Source organism: Tachypleus tridentatus, chromosome 12 (genome assembly GCF_004210375.1).
Source record: "Tachypleus tridentatus isolate NWPU-2018 chromosome 12, ASM421037v1, whole genome shotgun sequence".
Taxonomy (NCBI): domain Eukaryota; kingdom Metazoa; phylum Arthropoda; class Merostomata; order Xiphosura; family Limulidae; genus Tachypleus; species Tachypleus tridentatus.
Window position 1 is genome coordinate 110,387,004 of NC_134836.1, and position 14,467 is coordinate 110,401,470.

The window sequence follows — 14,467 nt, forward strand, 5'->3', positions numbered from 1 at the left end:
TTAAAAATATGTAGTGAATTATTTAAGTAAGTTTAAATTTTGTGAAAGTTCATTATAGATATTTTATTTTCTCTCATCTCTAATGGAATGAAATGTGTTTTAGTTCAAGTGACTTTGTACTTAAATATCTTAAAATGAACAATTTATATTTTGTTTATTAAATCATTGGTTGAAATGTTTTGATATTTTTATTTTATTAATAACACAAAGATCACTTAAATGGGGGCCGTTTGATGTTTAAACTGTTTTCTGGTAAAACAGCTAAATCTCAGATGAAGCATATCTGGCATCTTGCAAATGGGCATGAAAACTACTGCACATGTTTTGCTCTTTGTGGCTAGTAAAATTTTAAAAAGGTTGAAACTCATAACATGATATGACAGTGAGATATGAATATTGGGGCACACAGTTGTTGAAGACTTTGTAACCTCTTTTAAGAATGCATCATCTAATTATTAATTTGTTTCTCTGTAGTCTAGCTGCAAGTTTTGGTAAGAATATAAACGTCAAGCTTCTGTGTAACTGTGGAAGTATTGAAGATGAAGGTTGAACCTTTTTCTGATGAGAAGCCTGATGGTCTGTTGGATATAAAATTGGAGAAAAGTGAAGATGGAACTTTCACAACAATTGGTAGTAAGTACATATATATAGAATATAAATATTTTCTATTCTTCCCAAACTTTCATTTCACGATAACTAGTAAGTATATACAATTTTCCCACATAAATAGATTAAATTTTCACTTTTAATTTAGCAGTTTTTGTTTCTGGATTATTATGTTTTCTGATCCAAGATTGTGTATCAGTAAAATTAGGTTGTATTTTCTTGATTACTTTAGTCTTGGTTGCATGAACTTTGATCTGATTCTGTGATTAGGGTTAAACATGAGACACATGAAGTGAGTGTTCTACAAACTGAAATGAAGAATTAATCCATTAAATAGTGTTAGTAAAGTTCTTGCACCATACATATTTGCAGTTCTACATTTAACCACTTTCCACATGAGTTATCTGTTTTTTAAGCTTCTCCTTCTTTAACTGAGGTCTTATTCATTATCTGACTGTGGAAACTCGTAGATGCTTTGTTGGAACTCATTGATCCACTTATTTTGATCAGACAGTGTATCAATGGATTTAGAGAGGATCTGTTATATACATAACTGTTACATAAAGTAACAATAAGTAACAAATAAAAAATGCCTAATGTAGATGTAAACAGAAATACAGTAGTTTAGATAATGTGGTAGTCCTTAAAATTGATTTGAAGAATTCAGTATTGTCCACACTTTGTATTGCTGGTCCACAAAAATATAGATTAAAAAATGTAAAAAACAATTGTAGTTAAAAGTTTTAAATTTTATAAAGACAAGTAGGAATCACAGATATATAATCTAAATAGGTGTAATAATATAGAAAGTTTTAATGTGTACAAAACATATTGAAAGAAGAAAGTGATAATCACAAAACTGAGATATTTAATATTTAAAAACATTTTGTCTACTTTGGCTTGACATAACATAGAGTGATTTGCTGAAGAAGGGATAGTATTTATTAAATTCTAAGTATCTTGGTCAGTGGTTCTCAACCAGGGGTGCGAGATAGCATTCCAGGGGGTGCAAGATAACATTTGTTTTGGCCACCTTCACCTTTATTCTTAAATAAATAATTACTGTGAGGGGTGCAAAAACATATTAAAATTTTTTATGGGTGCAGGGCATAGAAAAGTTTGTTACTTTTGAATTTCTTGTTTTGATACTTTTTGCAACATTAAAACTTTTTATATTACTGTAGTTATCTAGGTCAGATATATATCAGTCTCTACTTGTCTTCATAAAATGAAGTTTTTGTTGTACTTCTATTAGAATCAGGGAGTTACCATTGTAGTACTGAAAACTTTCCACATTCCCACATGATAAGTTGCCAACAGTGTATAAATGATTTGCATTACAGCAAAGGTTACTTCTTACATGAAATGTGGAACATTTTGGAGTAAAACAAATACTTTCATAGCATTTTTGTGAGCTGGTATAAGTTTTTGAAAAGTGAAGAACTTTTTCAGAATGTACTTTGTTAGTTATCATTATTAGGGTAGTTTGATATGTTATGATGATGCTAAAGCTAAATAATTCAGTATTATGTAATGAGAATTTTAACTTAAATTTTAAGTTCAAGAATTCCCAATTTTTTGTATTTTTTTCAAGCTAAAAAAATCATTGACTTTTAAGATCATTTACAATTGTTGAAAATGAAAATCTACGTTATCTGTTGTTGCACAAAACTCTGTGTTTAGGCAGCTTTATTTATCAATGAAGTAGATATTAATTTCTGCAGTTCTTATGGATGTATTCCATCGTCTATACTGGTACTCCATTGGAGAGTAATGCCTTCTGTTGGTGGATAGAAGTTGTGGCTGGTTTACCACATCAGCATCTCATTTTGAGACATTACTGACATTACATCTATCCTGAAGTGATTTTTCTAATAGTTCCATAAGAAGGAGCACACCATATTGCTTAATTTCCACACTGTTTTACTTTCTTACTGTTTCTTTTGCAATGTGCTTGCCATCTGGTGTCCTTCTGTCTCTTTTCTTCTTGTGTTCTTGCATGCATTAATTTACTAGAAGGTATCAGTTTTCTAAAATCTGTATTTCAACACTAGAAGTATATGTACTCTTTACTTAATTACTATTGTTCTCCTCTGAGATTTTTCAGCTACTTTACTGAAAGTTGATACTTTTATATGAACCAAGATGTTACATAAGGAATTATAGAAGCAGCTTCTTCACCTAAGTACACTGTTAAAATCTTATTTGTGTTTTTTCAATGGCTAAGTTATGTTGAGTCTTGTTAAACAGAAATCTATGTTGTTTGTATTTCTGCTTACAGAGAAAGAAGATAACTGTGATGGAGGAAAAGAAAAAACTGAGGTAAATTGGAGATTAAACTTTTACATTATTGTGTTATTAAAGAGATTATGTGACTGTAATTGTGTCTCTCCAAACTTTTGTTAAGGTGGGCTGGTTATTACATGGTTATGCACACAAGCTGAAGAAATTCACTGAACGTTTGTTGCATTATATGTAAAAACGGCTCGTTTGGGTTGATATATATATTTTTTTTACATTAAAAAAAAATCTCAACCCAAACAAGCCATTTTTACAAGTATTTTTTTCTACAAGTGCTAGTCCAGGGTTGTTTCATTGTTAATGTTTCCATAAAACTTACTGTATACTTTATACTGGTTACTTATACAAACCAGGCTTATAATATAAAATTGAACCTAAACTTTGTACTTTTCTTCTCGTTATAAAACCTAATTATAAAATCTTATTCTGTGTTTAATCCGAAATAATATTTATAGTGGTTTTTTACACTTTATTAAACCTAATCTGGAGCACCACTACATTATTTTAGTCCACAACTACAGATCTCCAGCAAAATGTCTACAATAAAAGGCTTCATTGTAAAGCCTTAATGTTTCATTCTGAATTCCACAATCCATTTAATGTACCAGAGTGATGGTTTACCAGTACTGTTTCACTGTTTAGTTGTACATAACTCTACAGGGACTATATTTGTCATCTTGACTTGGGATGAACATCATGATTACCCATTTCATTTTTCTACTGCATGAAGTATGTAACAGTTGAAGAAATATGTTGGGGGAGTCACTGGTATACAAGTGAACTGTGTAATTGTTTTACCAGAGTTTTTCCTTAATAATATTTTGTAATGTTACCTGGGCTACAAGTATAACTCTTGCCACTTACCTTTGTGTTCATGGATTATCTTTTGTTACCAGATGGCAAGGTTTACTTACCACTTTATGGTTCATTTTGTTTCAGTTCTGTCTGGATGGTTTAAGTTATAGTTGTTTGATTAATGATGTTTACTAATTAATTAATCAGTGAGCTTATTATGCTCACTGTTTCCATTCACCTTGTCTTTTACTTTTAGCCCTTTGTTGGTGGGCTTGAGTAGCTAATTTATGACCACCATACTTTCCATAATATAGCATTTAATATTTTTTCTGTATCATCATAAGATGAGACAGTCTTTTTGTAAATATTTAAAACCTTTGTAGGCAAAGAAATATAAACTTTTAATCAAATATTTTGTATAGAAATGTTTCAATGAGTTTGTGTGTATATATGGCATAAAATATTGGACACTTCTTTGTGTGAACTGATTTTTTCACTTGATAATTTAAACGTTAAGATTGTGTAATCCTTAAAAAAAAGCAAAAGTGGTTTAAATAAAATGTTGTATTTTATCTGTACTGTTTTCTACCTTAACTCTTATACAGGCTTGATCAATTTGACTTACTGTTCCAACATCATAGAAAATAACAGAATAAATTAATTACATTTTTGTCATACTAGATTTAATGCTTATTGTATCAGGAAACAACAGTTGTTTATCCAAAACAATTTAAAGCTTTAATAATATACATCTGTTTATATCTAACTTTATTTTTTATTGACATTTGAACCATGTCAAACACAAAATATCATCACAAAAGTTACCACAATTAAATGACCTAATTTTAGTGACATTTATAGCAATAAACAAAATGAGAGAAAAAGAAATATATTACTTACCTGTGCCTTGTTTTTTGTTTTTTTTTCTGTTACTTTTTAAGTCTATTTTGTACTAACAACATACTACTCTAAACCTAGGTGTAGAAAGTAGGTCTCAGTTTCTAGTTTATGACTCTGTAAACAAATAAAATTGACAGTCATAAAAAATTATGCTTTGTGTGATTAATACCTATATTAGAGTGAGTAATTTATATTAATTTCTTACTTCATAGATGGAAAATAAATAAATTAGAGGAGAAAAAACACTGAAAAATCAAATGTTTCTGTTCACATACTAGGGAAGATTGAGGATCTTTCATTTTCTTATAAAATGTTTGTATAATTTTAAGTTTTGATTTATATAACCACATTTTGATGCTATGTTTCTTCATACATAATATGAATAAAATTATTTAATTTGAATTTCTGGAAAGCTATGAAATCACCACTTTGACCCACCCATAGTTAGGGGATTAAATTTTCATTCATTTCATGTGATAGGTCTCTTCTGACAATTGCCACATTTACAAATTGTTAGAAACTTGTTTTTTTGTATAAAAGTCTTCAACCAGTTTCACTTATAATGAGCATATTTTGTAACTGGTTAAATAATTGCTGTGTCTAGTAAAAGAATTATCATTCATTCACCATATTTGTTTTTTAAGTTGCCAGCAATTCCACATTGATCTTCTGTGAAGCACATAAACTGATAATTGAGTTATGAAAATCTGTTTTAATATCACTGAAAAAGGCTATAATACTTCTGCAGAAAACACAGGTTTAGCAAATGAATGTTTTAAAAGTCTTGCCTTCATGTCAGTGTGTGTGAGCTGTTACAAGTTTCTTATATTATCATAGTGGATTGTAGAGGACATATTGTGGCTGATGGAAAGGTTGTTGGAACTTTCAATCAAGCCAAGTGATGCTCACCTGTAATTCATATTTAGTCTTTAAAATTAGTATAGTTCCTTCCTTGTACAAAAGTAAATGTCTATAGAGATGCTTAAATCTCAAATCCACAACCACTTTATTGTTCTTTTTCTGAACAAGGTGAAGCCATGTCATAATCACAAGTAGCTGTTAAATATACAAGACTGTTTAAGGTTCAAGTGGAAGTTATGATTTATATAGTTTATAGCTGCAAGTGTCATATTTAGTTATTTTTAGTGATGAGAGTTTATGGCAAGTTCAGTTGTGTAGTATTTTATGAATGATACATTCTGTTACACTTATGTTACATTGTTCCCTCATGTTAATAGAACTTTCTGAGTTCTTCTCATTGTTTTAAGTTAAGATTTTGCATCAGGATATATAGCATTGCTTGAAGTGTTCTAGATTTCTCTCAGTGTAAATTTACATTGAAAGATTATTTAGTTCAAGACTACATTATTTTTATTTTTGTGATAAAGAGCTTATTGTGGCAGTTTTAAAAATGGAATGATCACAATCTGTATTGCAATAATAGAGCAGATAAGAAAATTTTATCAATTGTTTTCTTAAGTAACTGTACCAGTCTGTGTGACAAGAAACAAACAGTTATTTAGTGCTGTATATACACCTATAATAACCTATAGTGTAGAACCATTTGTATATATGTTTGTTTTGTTTCAATATATAATTTTAACCATTGCTGTCTGCTCTATTTTTAAATTGTTTCCTGGGTATGTATTGTATTACATTCAAAATTTATTTTCATTACATGAAAATGATGGGACCTCTACCTTTCTTTCAGATAAATAATAAGTGGGACAAGGAAAGAAAATAGAACATTAAAAATTAAAATATTTGTTAAAAGGAAAATACCCAAGACTATGAATATAAGCAAAATAACTTGTTTAGAGATATTCTACTAAAAGATACAAAGTACCTTGTTATTACTTGCTAATATTAATAATTTCATTGCAATTATAATAATAGCAAGAGTTAGTTATATGGTAAAGAAAATTAATATTAAAATATAAAAATTTACCTTAAAAACTTTTGATATTCATGTGAAGATGTTATGCAAATGAGATATAGAAATATAAGTTGAAGAAAAGTATTTTTGTACTTAAAATGACAATTACTTTGCACTCAAGTTATTTTAACAGTTTGAGTGTAAATAATCACAATAAATAAATAACATTTTTCATAGAAAGACATAATTAGAGTAATGTTATTCTTTGTCTACAAAACTCTTATAAACCATAATAAAGTGTTACAAGGTTTTATGAGGAACACACAAAGTTTTGATATTTTTGTTGCATATATTTTCTTCCCTTGTTGAATAGATGTTAATTTCATTTGCCCATGTTTAGTTGTTAATGTAAGTTCATATACCAGTTTTCTTGGATATTTAATAAAGCTGACCTAGCTTTCATTATTGACACAATTATCAACTTTTATCACAATTATGAGCTTGCTGACACTGCAGCAGCCATCTTCTGTTGCCAAACTTCCCACCAGTTAATAGTTAACGTGAGGTAAAGAACATTACAACAAGGTTTTCCAGATCAAACTTACTGTTCCTCTTTGGCTGTTTATTTTCCACAGGGATTATAAGGAGGAAATTATCCTCACAAAGCCCTGCATTTGTCACAGCCTTTTAACCCACCGTTGTGTGACATTTATAGCACTCATGTCACAAAACTCTGCATTTTACTGTTGTACCATGATCACGACTTGTAGTGGTAGCACCATTTTAGAAATGCTTAAGCTCACAATTTACTATTGATTTTGGGTGGTGTCATTGGTAACACTGTTGACCTTGACTTTGTTTTTAGCTTTTTATAGGCTATTAGCCTTTCTAATTCCATTTAAGTTTTATCTTTTTATAGCCTTTTTATAGGCTATTAGTCTTTATAATTCCATTTAAGTTTTATCTTTTCTTGAGATTTCAACAAAAAACAACTGGAAACCATATTTTAGCATGCACAATTTTTATCTTTTTTAATGTTTTTCAGGGAATTGTTTTGCTTCCAAAAATAAATGAAACAATTTCTGTATTTTATAAAGGTTGATTCACTTTTTCATCAACTGTTTGGTGCACATAGCCTTGTTGTTTTACACCGTCAAACACCAACCAAACAATCACTGATGCAAAACTTCCCACCAACTGGTAGTTAGATTGGAAGTATCATCACAACAACATTTTCTAGGTTATTCGTTCTGTTGTTTGTCTGTTGAGTTTCCATAGGTTTCAGAAAGAGAAGTTGTTATAATGTGGCTCTAACTTGGCCAACTTCCTTGTTTATTGAGTTTTTGTACAAGTAACTGATCTTATGATATGTAGCCTTAATGATACTCAGATCACAATTGCTCACATTTTGCATTCCTTCCAATAATGTGAATAGAAGAGATAGCACAATTTCAGAAATATTTTATTTCAAGGTATGCTGTTACATTCAATAGTAGCATTGGAGATGGTAACATTATTTAGATTGATTGCTTTTTTAGGACATGTATCAGTTATATTTTTTAGTCTAGTTTCATAAAATGACAATTATTTTATTTTATTTTATTTATTTTGTTTTTCTCACTCTTCAGTACCCATTATTTCCTATAAATATTCTCAGTGCAGTACAGGTCCAAGTGACTAACCAAAAAACTTCATTTTAGTAGGATATCCATATGTAACGTTTCACTTTAAATATGTTGAAATAAGTAGTTATTGTGTCAAACTAAATAGGTTTTATTGTGTGTTAGTCCAATATATTGAACTATGTGTAATATAAATAAACTACTATTCTTACACTTTTCCTATCTGTTTTGTTTGCAAATAGAATAAGACATAAAAATGTTAGCATTTAAATAGTCTTAGCATTTTTATATACATCTAATGAAAAATACCTTCCATGTAAAAACAAAAGTGCAGCAAAACTCATTCAGTTTGGAACATGAAGGTAGGCTATACAAGATACCTTTTTCCACATCTAACATGTTTTTGATTAGATAACATGAGGTTTTATCAATACACACCAACAAATCATGACAAGTAAGAAAGTGACACTTGATCATAACCAACATTAGCTCTAGGATTGCAGGCTTATTATGCAAAGTAGACCAGTACTTTACAGAGCCAAGCAGGATATTTAATATATGTTATGCTAGTTTATTCACTCTAAAACAGTAGTAATAATTTCCCATATGGTAATAACATGGAAATTAATAGTTTCTTGTCATCAGTCACATGCACTTGATACAGCCGTCTCAGACCTGATTACGGTAATGACATGGAAATTAAATTAATAGTTTCTTGTCATCAGTCACGTGCACTTGATACAGCCATCTCAGACCTGATTATGGTAATGACATGGAAATTAAATTAATAGTTTCTTGTCATCAGTCACATGCACTTGTTACAGCCATCTCAGACCTGATTATGGTAATGACATGGAAATTAAATTAATAGTTTCTTGTCATCAGTCACATGCACTTGTTACAGCCATCTCAGACCTGATTATGGTAATGACATGGAAATTAAATTAATAGTTTCTTGTCATCAGTCACGTGCACTTGATACAGCCGTCTCAGACCTGATTATGGTAATGACATGGAAATTAAATTAATAGTTTCTTTTCATCAGTCACGTGCACTTGATACAGCCATCTCAGACCTGATTATGGTAATGACATGGAAATTAAATTAATAGTTTCTTGTCATCAGTCACGTGCACTTGATACAGCCGTCTCAGACCTGATTTCTTGTCTTTTTGTTGATTTTTTTCTTCTCATTATTAATATCATTGAGTAAAAAGATTTTTTTAGTAATCTCAAATCTACATCAGTCTATCTGTTGTACCCACCATGGTTAATGAAGGCTTTGATTTTAGTAGTCCAAATGTATAGACGTACTGCTGTCCCACTGTGGGACAAATGGAAAATATTAAAAGTAACTTAGGTTTTCCTTTTAAGTGATAAATAGTAAATTAGTTAGAGACAATAAGTTAAAGGTCTAATGAGCAGATTTATTATAATGGGCCTAATTGTTATAAACTTTAAAACTCAGATGTGTCATTATCAAAGATTTGTGAGAATGATGTACAGCTTGTCTAGATAAGATTTCTTTTGACTGTGTTTTGTTAACATTTGGTACAACTTATTTTCACTACAGTTACTTTATATGTAGATAGGCATGATTAATCTGTATTTTAGTAACAACATGAATAGGCTGTGTTGAATGTATAAAGTGGTGTACCAGACTATGGACCTGTTATGGTAAAAAAACAAAACAAACCACTCAGCACTTAAGACCAATGGATCTTATAAACGAGTTCTGATCAAATCCCTGAATTTGGTTTGGTAACAGCTGTTAATGACTAACAACTATCCTTTTAGTCTATCACATTAAAATTTGGTTTAAGTAATCAGAGAGTCCCGATTTAGCTTTATGCAAAATTCAAAGTATGTGATAAATTTGCAAGTTTTTATTTATTAGACAGGTGCATTTTTTGTTAAATTTGTGGTACAATATTGGTAAAACAAATTACATGGCCTGTTTAGCTAATAAATGTATATTTGCTGTGTAATTGTTATGGATACTCTAAGTGTGGCTCTCAGTTTGGAAAACACTTTTGACTTCATTATTTTTAGTGATACTGTCTGTCATTTGTTTTTTGGCCACACTCTTTTTCCACACCAACATACCACAGCAAATAAGGAATTGACATTTAATGTTAGCCGACATTATCTTTTGGGTGTAATTCAATTATTCACAACACATGTATACTTACAGGACTAGTGAAATTTCTTTTAAATATGTGATAATAATTTTACTCTATAAAACAATGTTAATAACATTATCGTAATACCGTGGAATATAGATTAAAAATAAAATAAATAATATAAAATTATACATTCAAAATGTAATCACATCCTCTACATTCATACTCTCCTTTTTCAAATGTGTGGTCAGCTACCAGTCAGTTACCTCTTTCTTTCTTTGTGAATCTGACAATGACCGAAAAAGGTTGAAATGTTGTTCACTCCTTTATGTAAAAAAATTTTTTTCAACCCAAATGAGCCGTTTTTACAGATATAGATTAACAATTTCTTGTTGTCACCTGCATGCATTTGATGCTGTCATATCAATTGTTATTTTTAATTCTTACTTCCCAAGCTAATATCACATTAATCTAAATACTTTTTAAGTAGAAGACTTTCATTGCATTTATGAAATTCATGTTTAAAAGTTAGGAATGAATTATAACCATTAACCTGTATAATTATTTAAAAAACTTAAGCTAGAAACTACAAATCCAGTTTGCTTGGGCTAATCAATATTTATGTCGAGTACCGAAGATTTATTGTGTCTCATGCTATGAAATGTGTAAGAGTGATATTAAATTTTAGTATTGGAATGTACATGTCATATATTATGGTGATTTTCATCATCCAGTCACATTGAGTTATTAGCTCTAAATTTAAACAATTTGTTTAAAATCATGATACCTTCTCTAGAAATTAAAAGTTTAATTGATAAATATGGTATACTTGTTCAATGTATACATTAATGAAGGTTGATTTAATTTTATCATTCAGTTTTCACTATGAATTGTAGCATTTAAATAAATATCAAATCCACACATATTGATACAAATTCTACCATTACGAATATGACAAAACAATGAGAACCTCATCGAATGTCATATCAGTACAATGATAATCAAATCGATAGATAAAGAAAATAGAGGTAGTTTTTATTAAAGGTGAATTTTCAACAAATTTAATAATTGCCTTAAAAAACTGTACTTTGGTTAGGTATAATTCCTGTGTGGTTGCCATATTTTTAAACACTTTAGTTTTTGAGTAAAAAATGAAACTAAATATGCGGGTCCTCGAACTTAAGTTCCTCTCTGTCACTTCGCTGTTTCCGTGATGTTTTACAACTATGATGTAATAGTTGCCAAACACGCTTCATTGTGCGCAGACCATTTTGTTCCTTTCAGTGCTGGTGTTTTATGTAAATCTATCAGTGCTTTTTTCAGATTACATACTTTGTGAAACTATTTTTTGTCTTAATATTGCTACTTTATTTTTGTTTTATGATAACATGGTTTACTGCATTGCTTATGGTTGTGAAAACAGTTCAGCTTTGGGGAAAAGCTTCTTTTCGTTTCCGTGCAAGGAAAAGGAGCCATCAAGTTGATGACAGTGGGTGCGGATGGTCAATAGGAAGAACTGGACTCCTTCACACCATGCAAAGCTTTGTCAAAATCACTTGAACACTCATGTTTTGTGTTGGATCCTACTGTTTTGGATTCCGTGGGTATCAAGCCAGGCAGGTTGAAACTGAAAAAACCATCGGCAATAGACAGGATCCTCCCCACCATCTTTCCTCCTGTAGAGCTGAGGACTGATTTCAGCCTGCAGCATACAGGTTCTACCCCTCTGAAGCCATCCCTTGCCATCATGAAAAAAACAAACTTAAAGGTATGTGTGCAGTATAAAGTGATAAAAAATAACTAGTATAATATAATAATTTAAAAAGTACAAGTTTTTGAAGAATGTAACTAGACATACACATTTCACATACATTAGCGTGTTTTGCATTTGTGGTACCTGAAAGTCAGTGAAACCTAGATTTCCTAGGCTAGACATGGACAAATCTATCCCAAATAGAGTATATTCCAAGTTTAAAAGCTGATAGATCATTCTGTAGATGTTTTTGTATCATTTATAAATATGGAAAAGTTTGAAAAATTCCATTTCTCAAATTTAACATTTCAAGATAAATTGAAATAAGACTCTGTCTTGAACGTGTTGAAGTGATCAGGTATATGATATGTATTTAAAAAAAACAATTGTAGACTTGTAAAAAATCAAATATAAACTCCATAACATATTTCCATAACTCATCATAATAAAATTAATCTTAACAGAGTACTTTGACATTGTCATATTAAATGTAAATCTCATAAACCTCATAAAGCGTGTTCTTTTAATATATAATCTTATTTCTTCAGCTTTTAGAGGAAAGTGCTGCTGATGACACAGTGCTTACTTCTGTAGAGGAAGTTGTGATTCAGCCCACTCCTGATGATGACTGCCAAGACTCTAGAGCTGACTCATTTCAGAGTGTGTCTGTTCAGACTCTTGTAAGTACATCATGATTGTTAGATTAGACATTCATATGTTTCAATAATTGATGTATAATTTGAATCTAACTGTGAAAGAATGTTATTATTTCAATACCTAAATAAAAACCTTTTGTTTTAGCCTATTCCAAGTATCCCAAGAGGGACACAGACTGGCTGGTATTCTGTTTCCAGAGGTGTACAGGTATTCCCATCTGGCTTGAAGACTGTAGCTACCCAGACAGGAAATCTTCCAACAGTAGATTTTGCTTGTGGTACTGGTAGGTTAGTTTGAATATGAATATGAAATTTTCATTCATGATTTAACAATATTCAATAGTCATATTAGTCTTGTTAGTATTATTTTGATTATTTATTATAAACTATTGCTGGTAAACAGTACATTGTTCATATACATGTAATTCTTTCACTAATTTTTCAGAATCATCACCTGCTGCTAAGAAGTCCTCTGTATCACAAGTTACAGATGCTGATGATACTGATGATGTTCATATGAGTGATGATGAAGGTGCTGATCCTGACTGGACAATGGATGAAGACAGTGAGACTGAGGAGTATGAAATTTCTTAATTATGTTATCTAAATGTTTATTCAGAATGCACTTCAAATCATTTTATTATGTATTTTTAGATTAATATACTTGACAAAAAAAAAATACATTACCATATTAACCAGGAGGTACCAGGAGGACTGATAATTAAAAGTAAATGTATAAAGTGAATACAACAAATGAGAAAAAAAATTATTCTGGTATATGAACCACCAGTATGTCAGGAGTTTGTATGTTTTTATTTTGTTTTTCTATTGCACCCTCCCAAACCCAACCCTTCTTTATTTGATTTATCCAGGAAAACATCTTTATTTGGGACCTTTTCATTTTTGTTATGAGTGGATTTGAGTTTATTCTTCTCTTGAGCCTATTTTTTGTTAGTATATTCAAGTTACACATAGTTTGTAGAATAGCAGTCAACATCTTGAGTCTATAAAGCTGCAACACTTATAATATTGATAACCACTTGCCTTAAATTTTCTGTCATTCCTTACTTAATACTTATTTCAGAGAAGATGCAGAGCTGGAATGGGAAGCCCACAACAACAAGAGAGAGAGAAAGTTTATAGTCTTTGAGAGCTGCTTGAGAGCTTTGTTGTCCCTGTGTGTTGTGTGTGGACAAGGTTGTGTTGCTACAGTCAAGCAGATCACTGGAACTATGGTGACATTTGAACAGTATTGCTCCATTGGACATAATAGAATTTGTGAAAGTCAGCCAAAACATGATACTATGCCCAAAGAAACCTGAAGCTAGCTTCTGCAGTATATTTTAGTGGTTGTACCACACTTAAGTTCTTGAACTGCTTCAAGTCTGTTGGTGTGACAGTATTTTCAGCTTCTACTTTTACAGAATGCAGAAATGCTATCTTTTTTCAGCAGTCAGTTCTGTTTGATCCACTGTCCAAAAAAAGTTGCTTCAGGAACTGAGATCATCTGGTGACATATCCTTAGCTGGTGATGCACATTGCTGTTCACCTGGACATTGTGCAAAATGTGGCAGCTATTCTCTGATGGATACATCTACTTGCAAGGTTGTTGATGTCCAGCTTGTGCAGGTACATTTTTATACCTTTTCATTATAGATGTTCATGTACATATGTGATCTGTTCAGACTAATTACACAGTACACTTCCAAAACGTGAAATTTGTAAAGTATGTATCTGCTCAATACTTTGAAAACAAATACTGTTTTTGTGTCAATATACAGTCTAAATATAGTTGTATAACCTTAACAAATTACTATAATATTTGCAGTCAAATGA

At 30.7% G+C, this 14,467-nt stretch overlaps 1 protein-coding gene and 1 long non-coding RNA gene across 3 annotated transcripts in view; one reads left to right on the plus strand and one right to left on the minus strand.

The window, feature by feature from the left end:
* Nucleotides 1–2,887: 2,887 nt before the first annotated feature.
* On the plus strand, nt 2,888–14,217 carry LOC143235301 (uncharacterized). Of its 2 annotated transcripts, none has more exons than XM_076473331.1 (6): nt 2,888–2,928; nt 11,646–11,990; nt 12,524–12,655; nt 12,777–12,915; nt 13,077–13,209; nt 13,716–14,217. In XM_076473331.1, the coding sequence occupies exons 2-6, from the start codon at nt 11,970–11,972 to the stop codon at nt 13,951–13,953; spliced, it is 663 nt and encodes a 220-aa protein (XP_076329446.1). In that variant the 5' UTR covers nt 2,888–2,928; nt 11,646–11,969; the 3' UTR covers nt 13,954–14,217. The 2 variants fall into 2 exon arrangements, with proteins under 2 accessions (XP_076329446.1, XP_076329447.1); XM_076473332.1 differs by having other exon boundaries at nt 2,911–2,928; nt 11,686–11,990.
* Nucleotides 13,067–14,467, minus strand: part of LOC143235307 (uncharacterized) — a 42,318-nt gene continuing 40,917 nt past the window's right edge. Inside the window, exon 3 of the long non-coding RNA XR_013019016.1 lies at nt 13,067–13,202. This is a non-coding gene — a long non-coding RNA (uncharacterized LOC143235307). The remainder of the gene's footprint in view (nt 13,203–14,467) is intronic.

Bases quoted from the DNA above. Each gene is read 5' to 3' on its own strand.
- LOC143235301 (XM_076473331.1), top strand. From the start codon at position 11,970: ATGAAAAAAACAAACTTAAAG. The intron at 11,991-12,523 runs GTATGTGTGCAG...TTATTTCTTCAG, and splicing joins TGAAAAAAACAAACTTAAAG to CTTTTAGAGGAAAGTGCTGC. The intron at 12,916-13,076 runs GTAGGTTAGTTT...CTAATTTTTCAG, and splicing joins AGATTTTGCTTGTGGTACTG to AATCATCACCTGCTGCTAAG.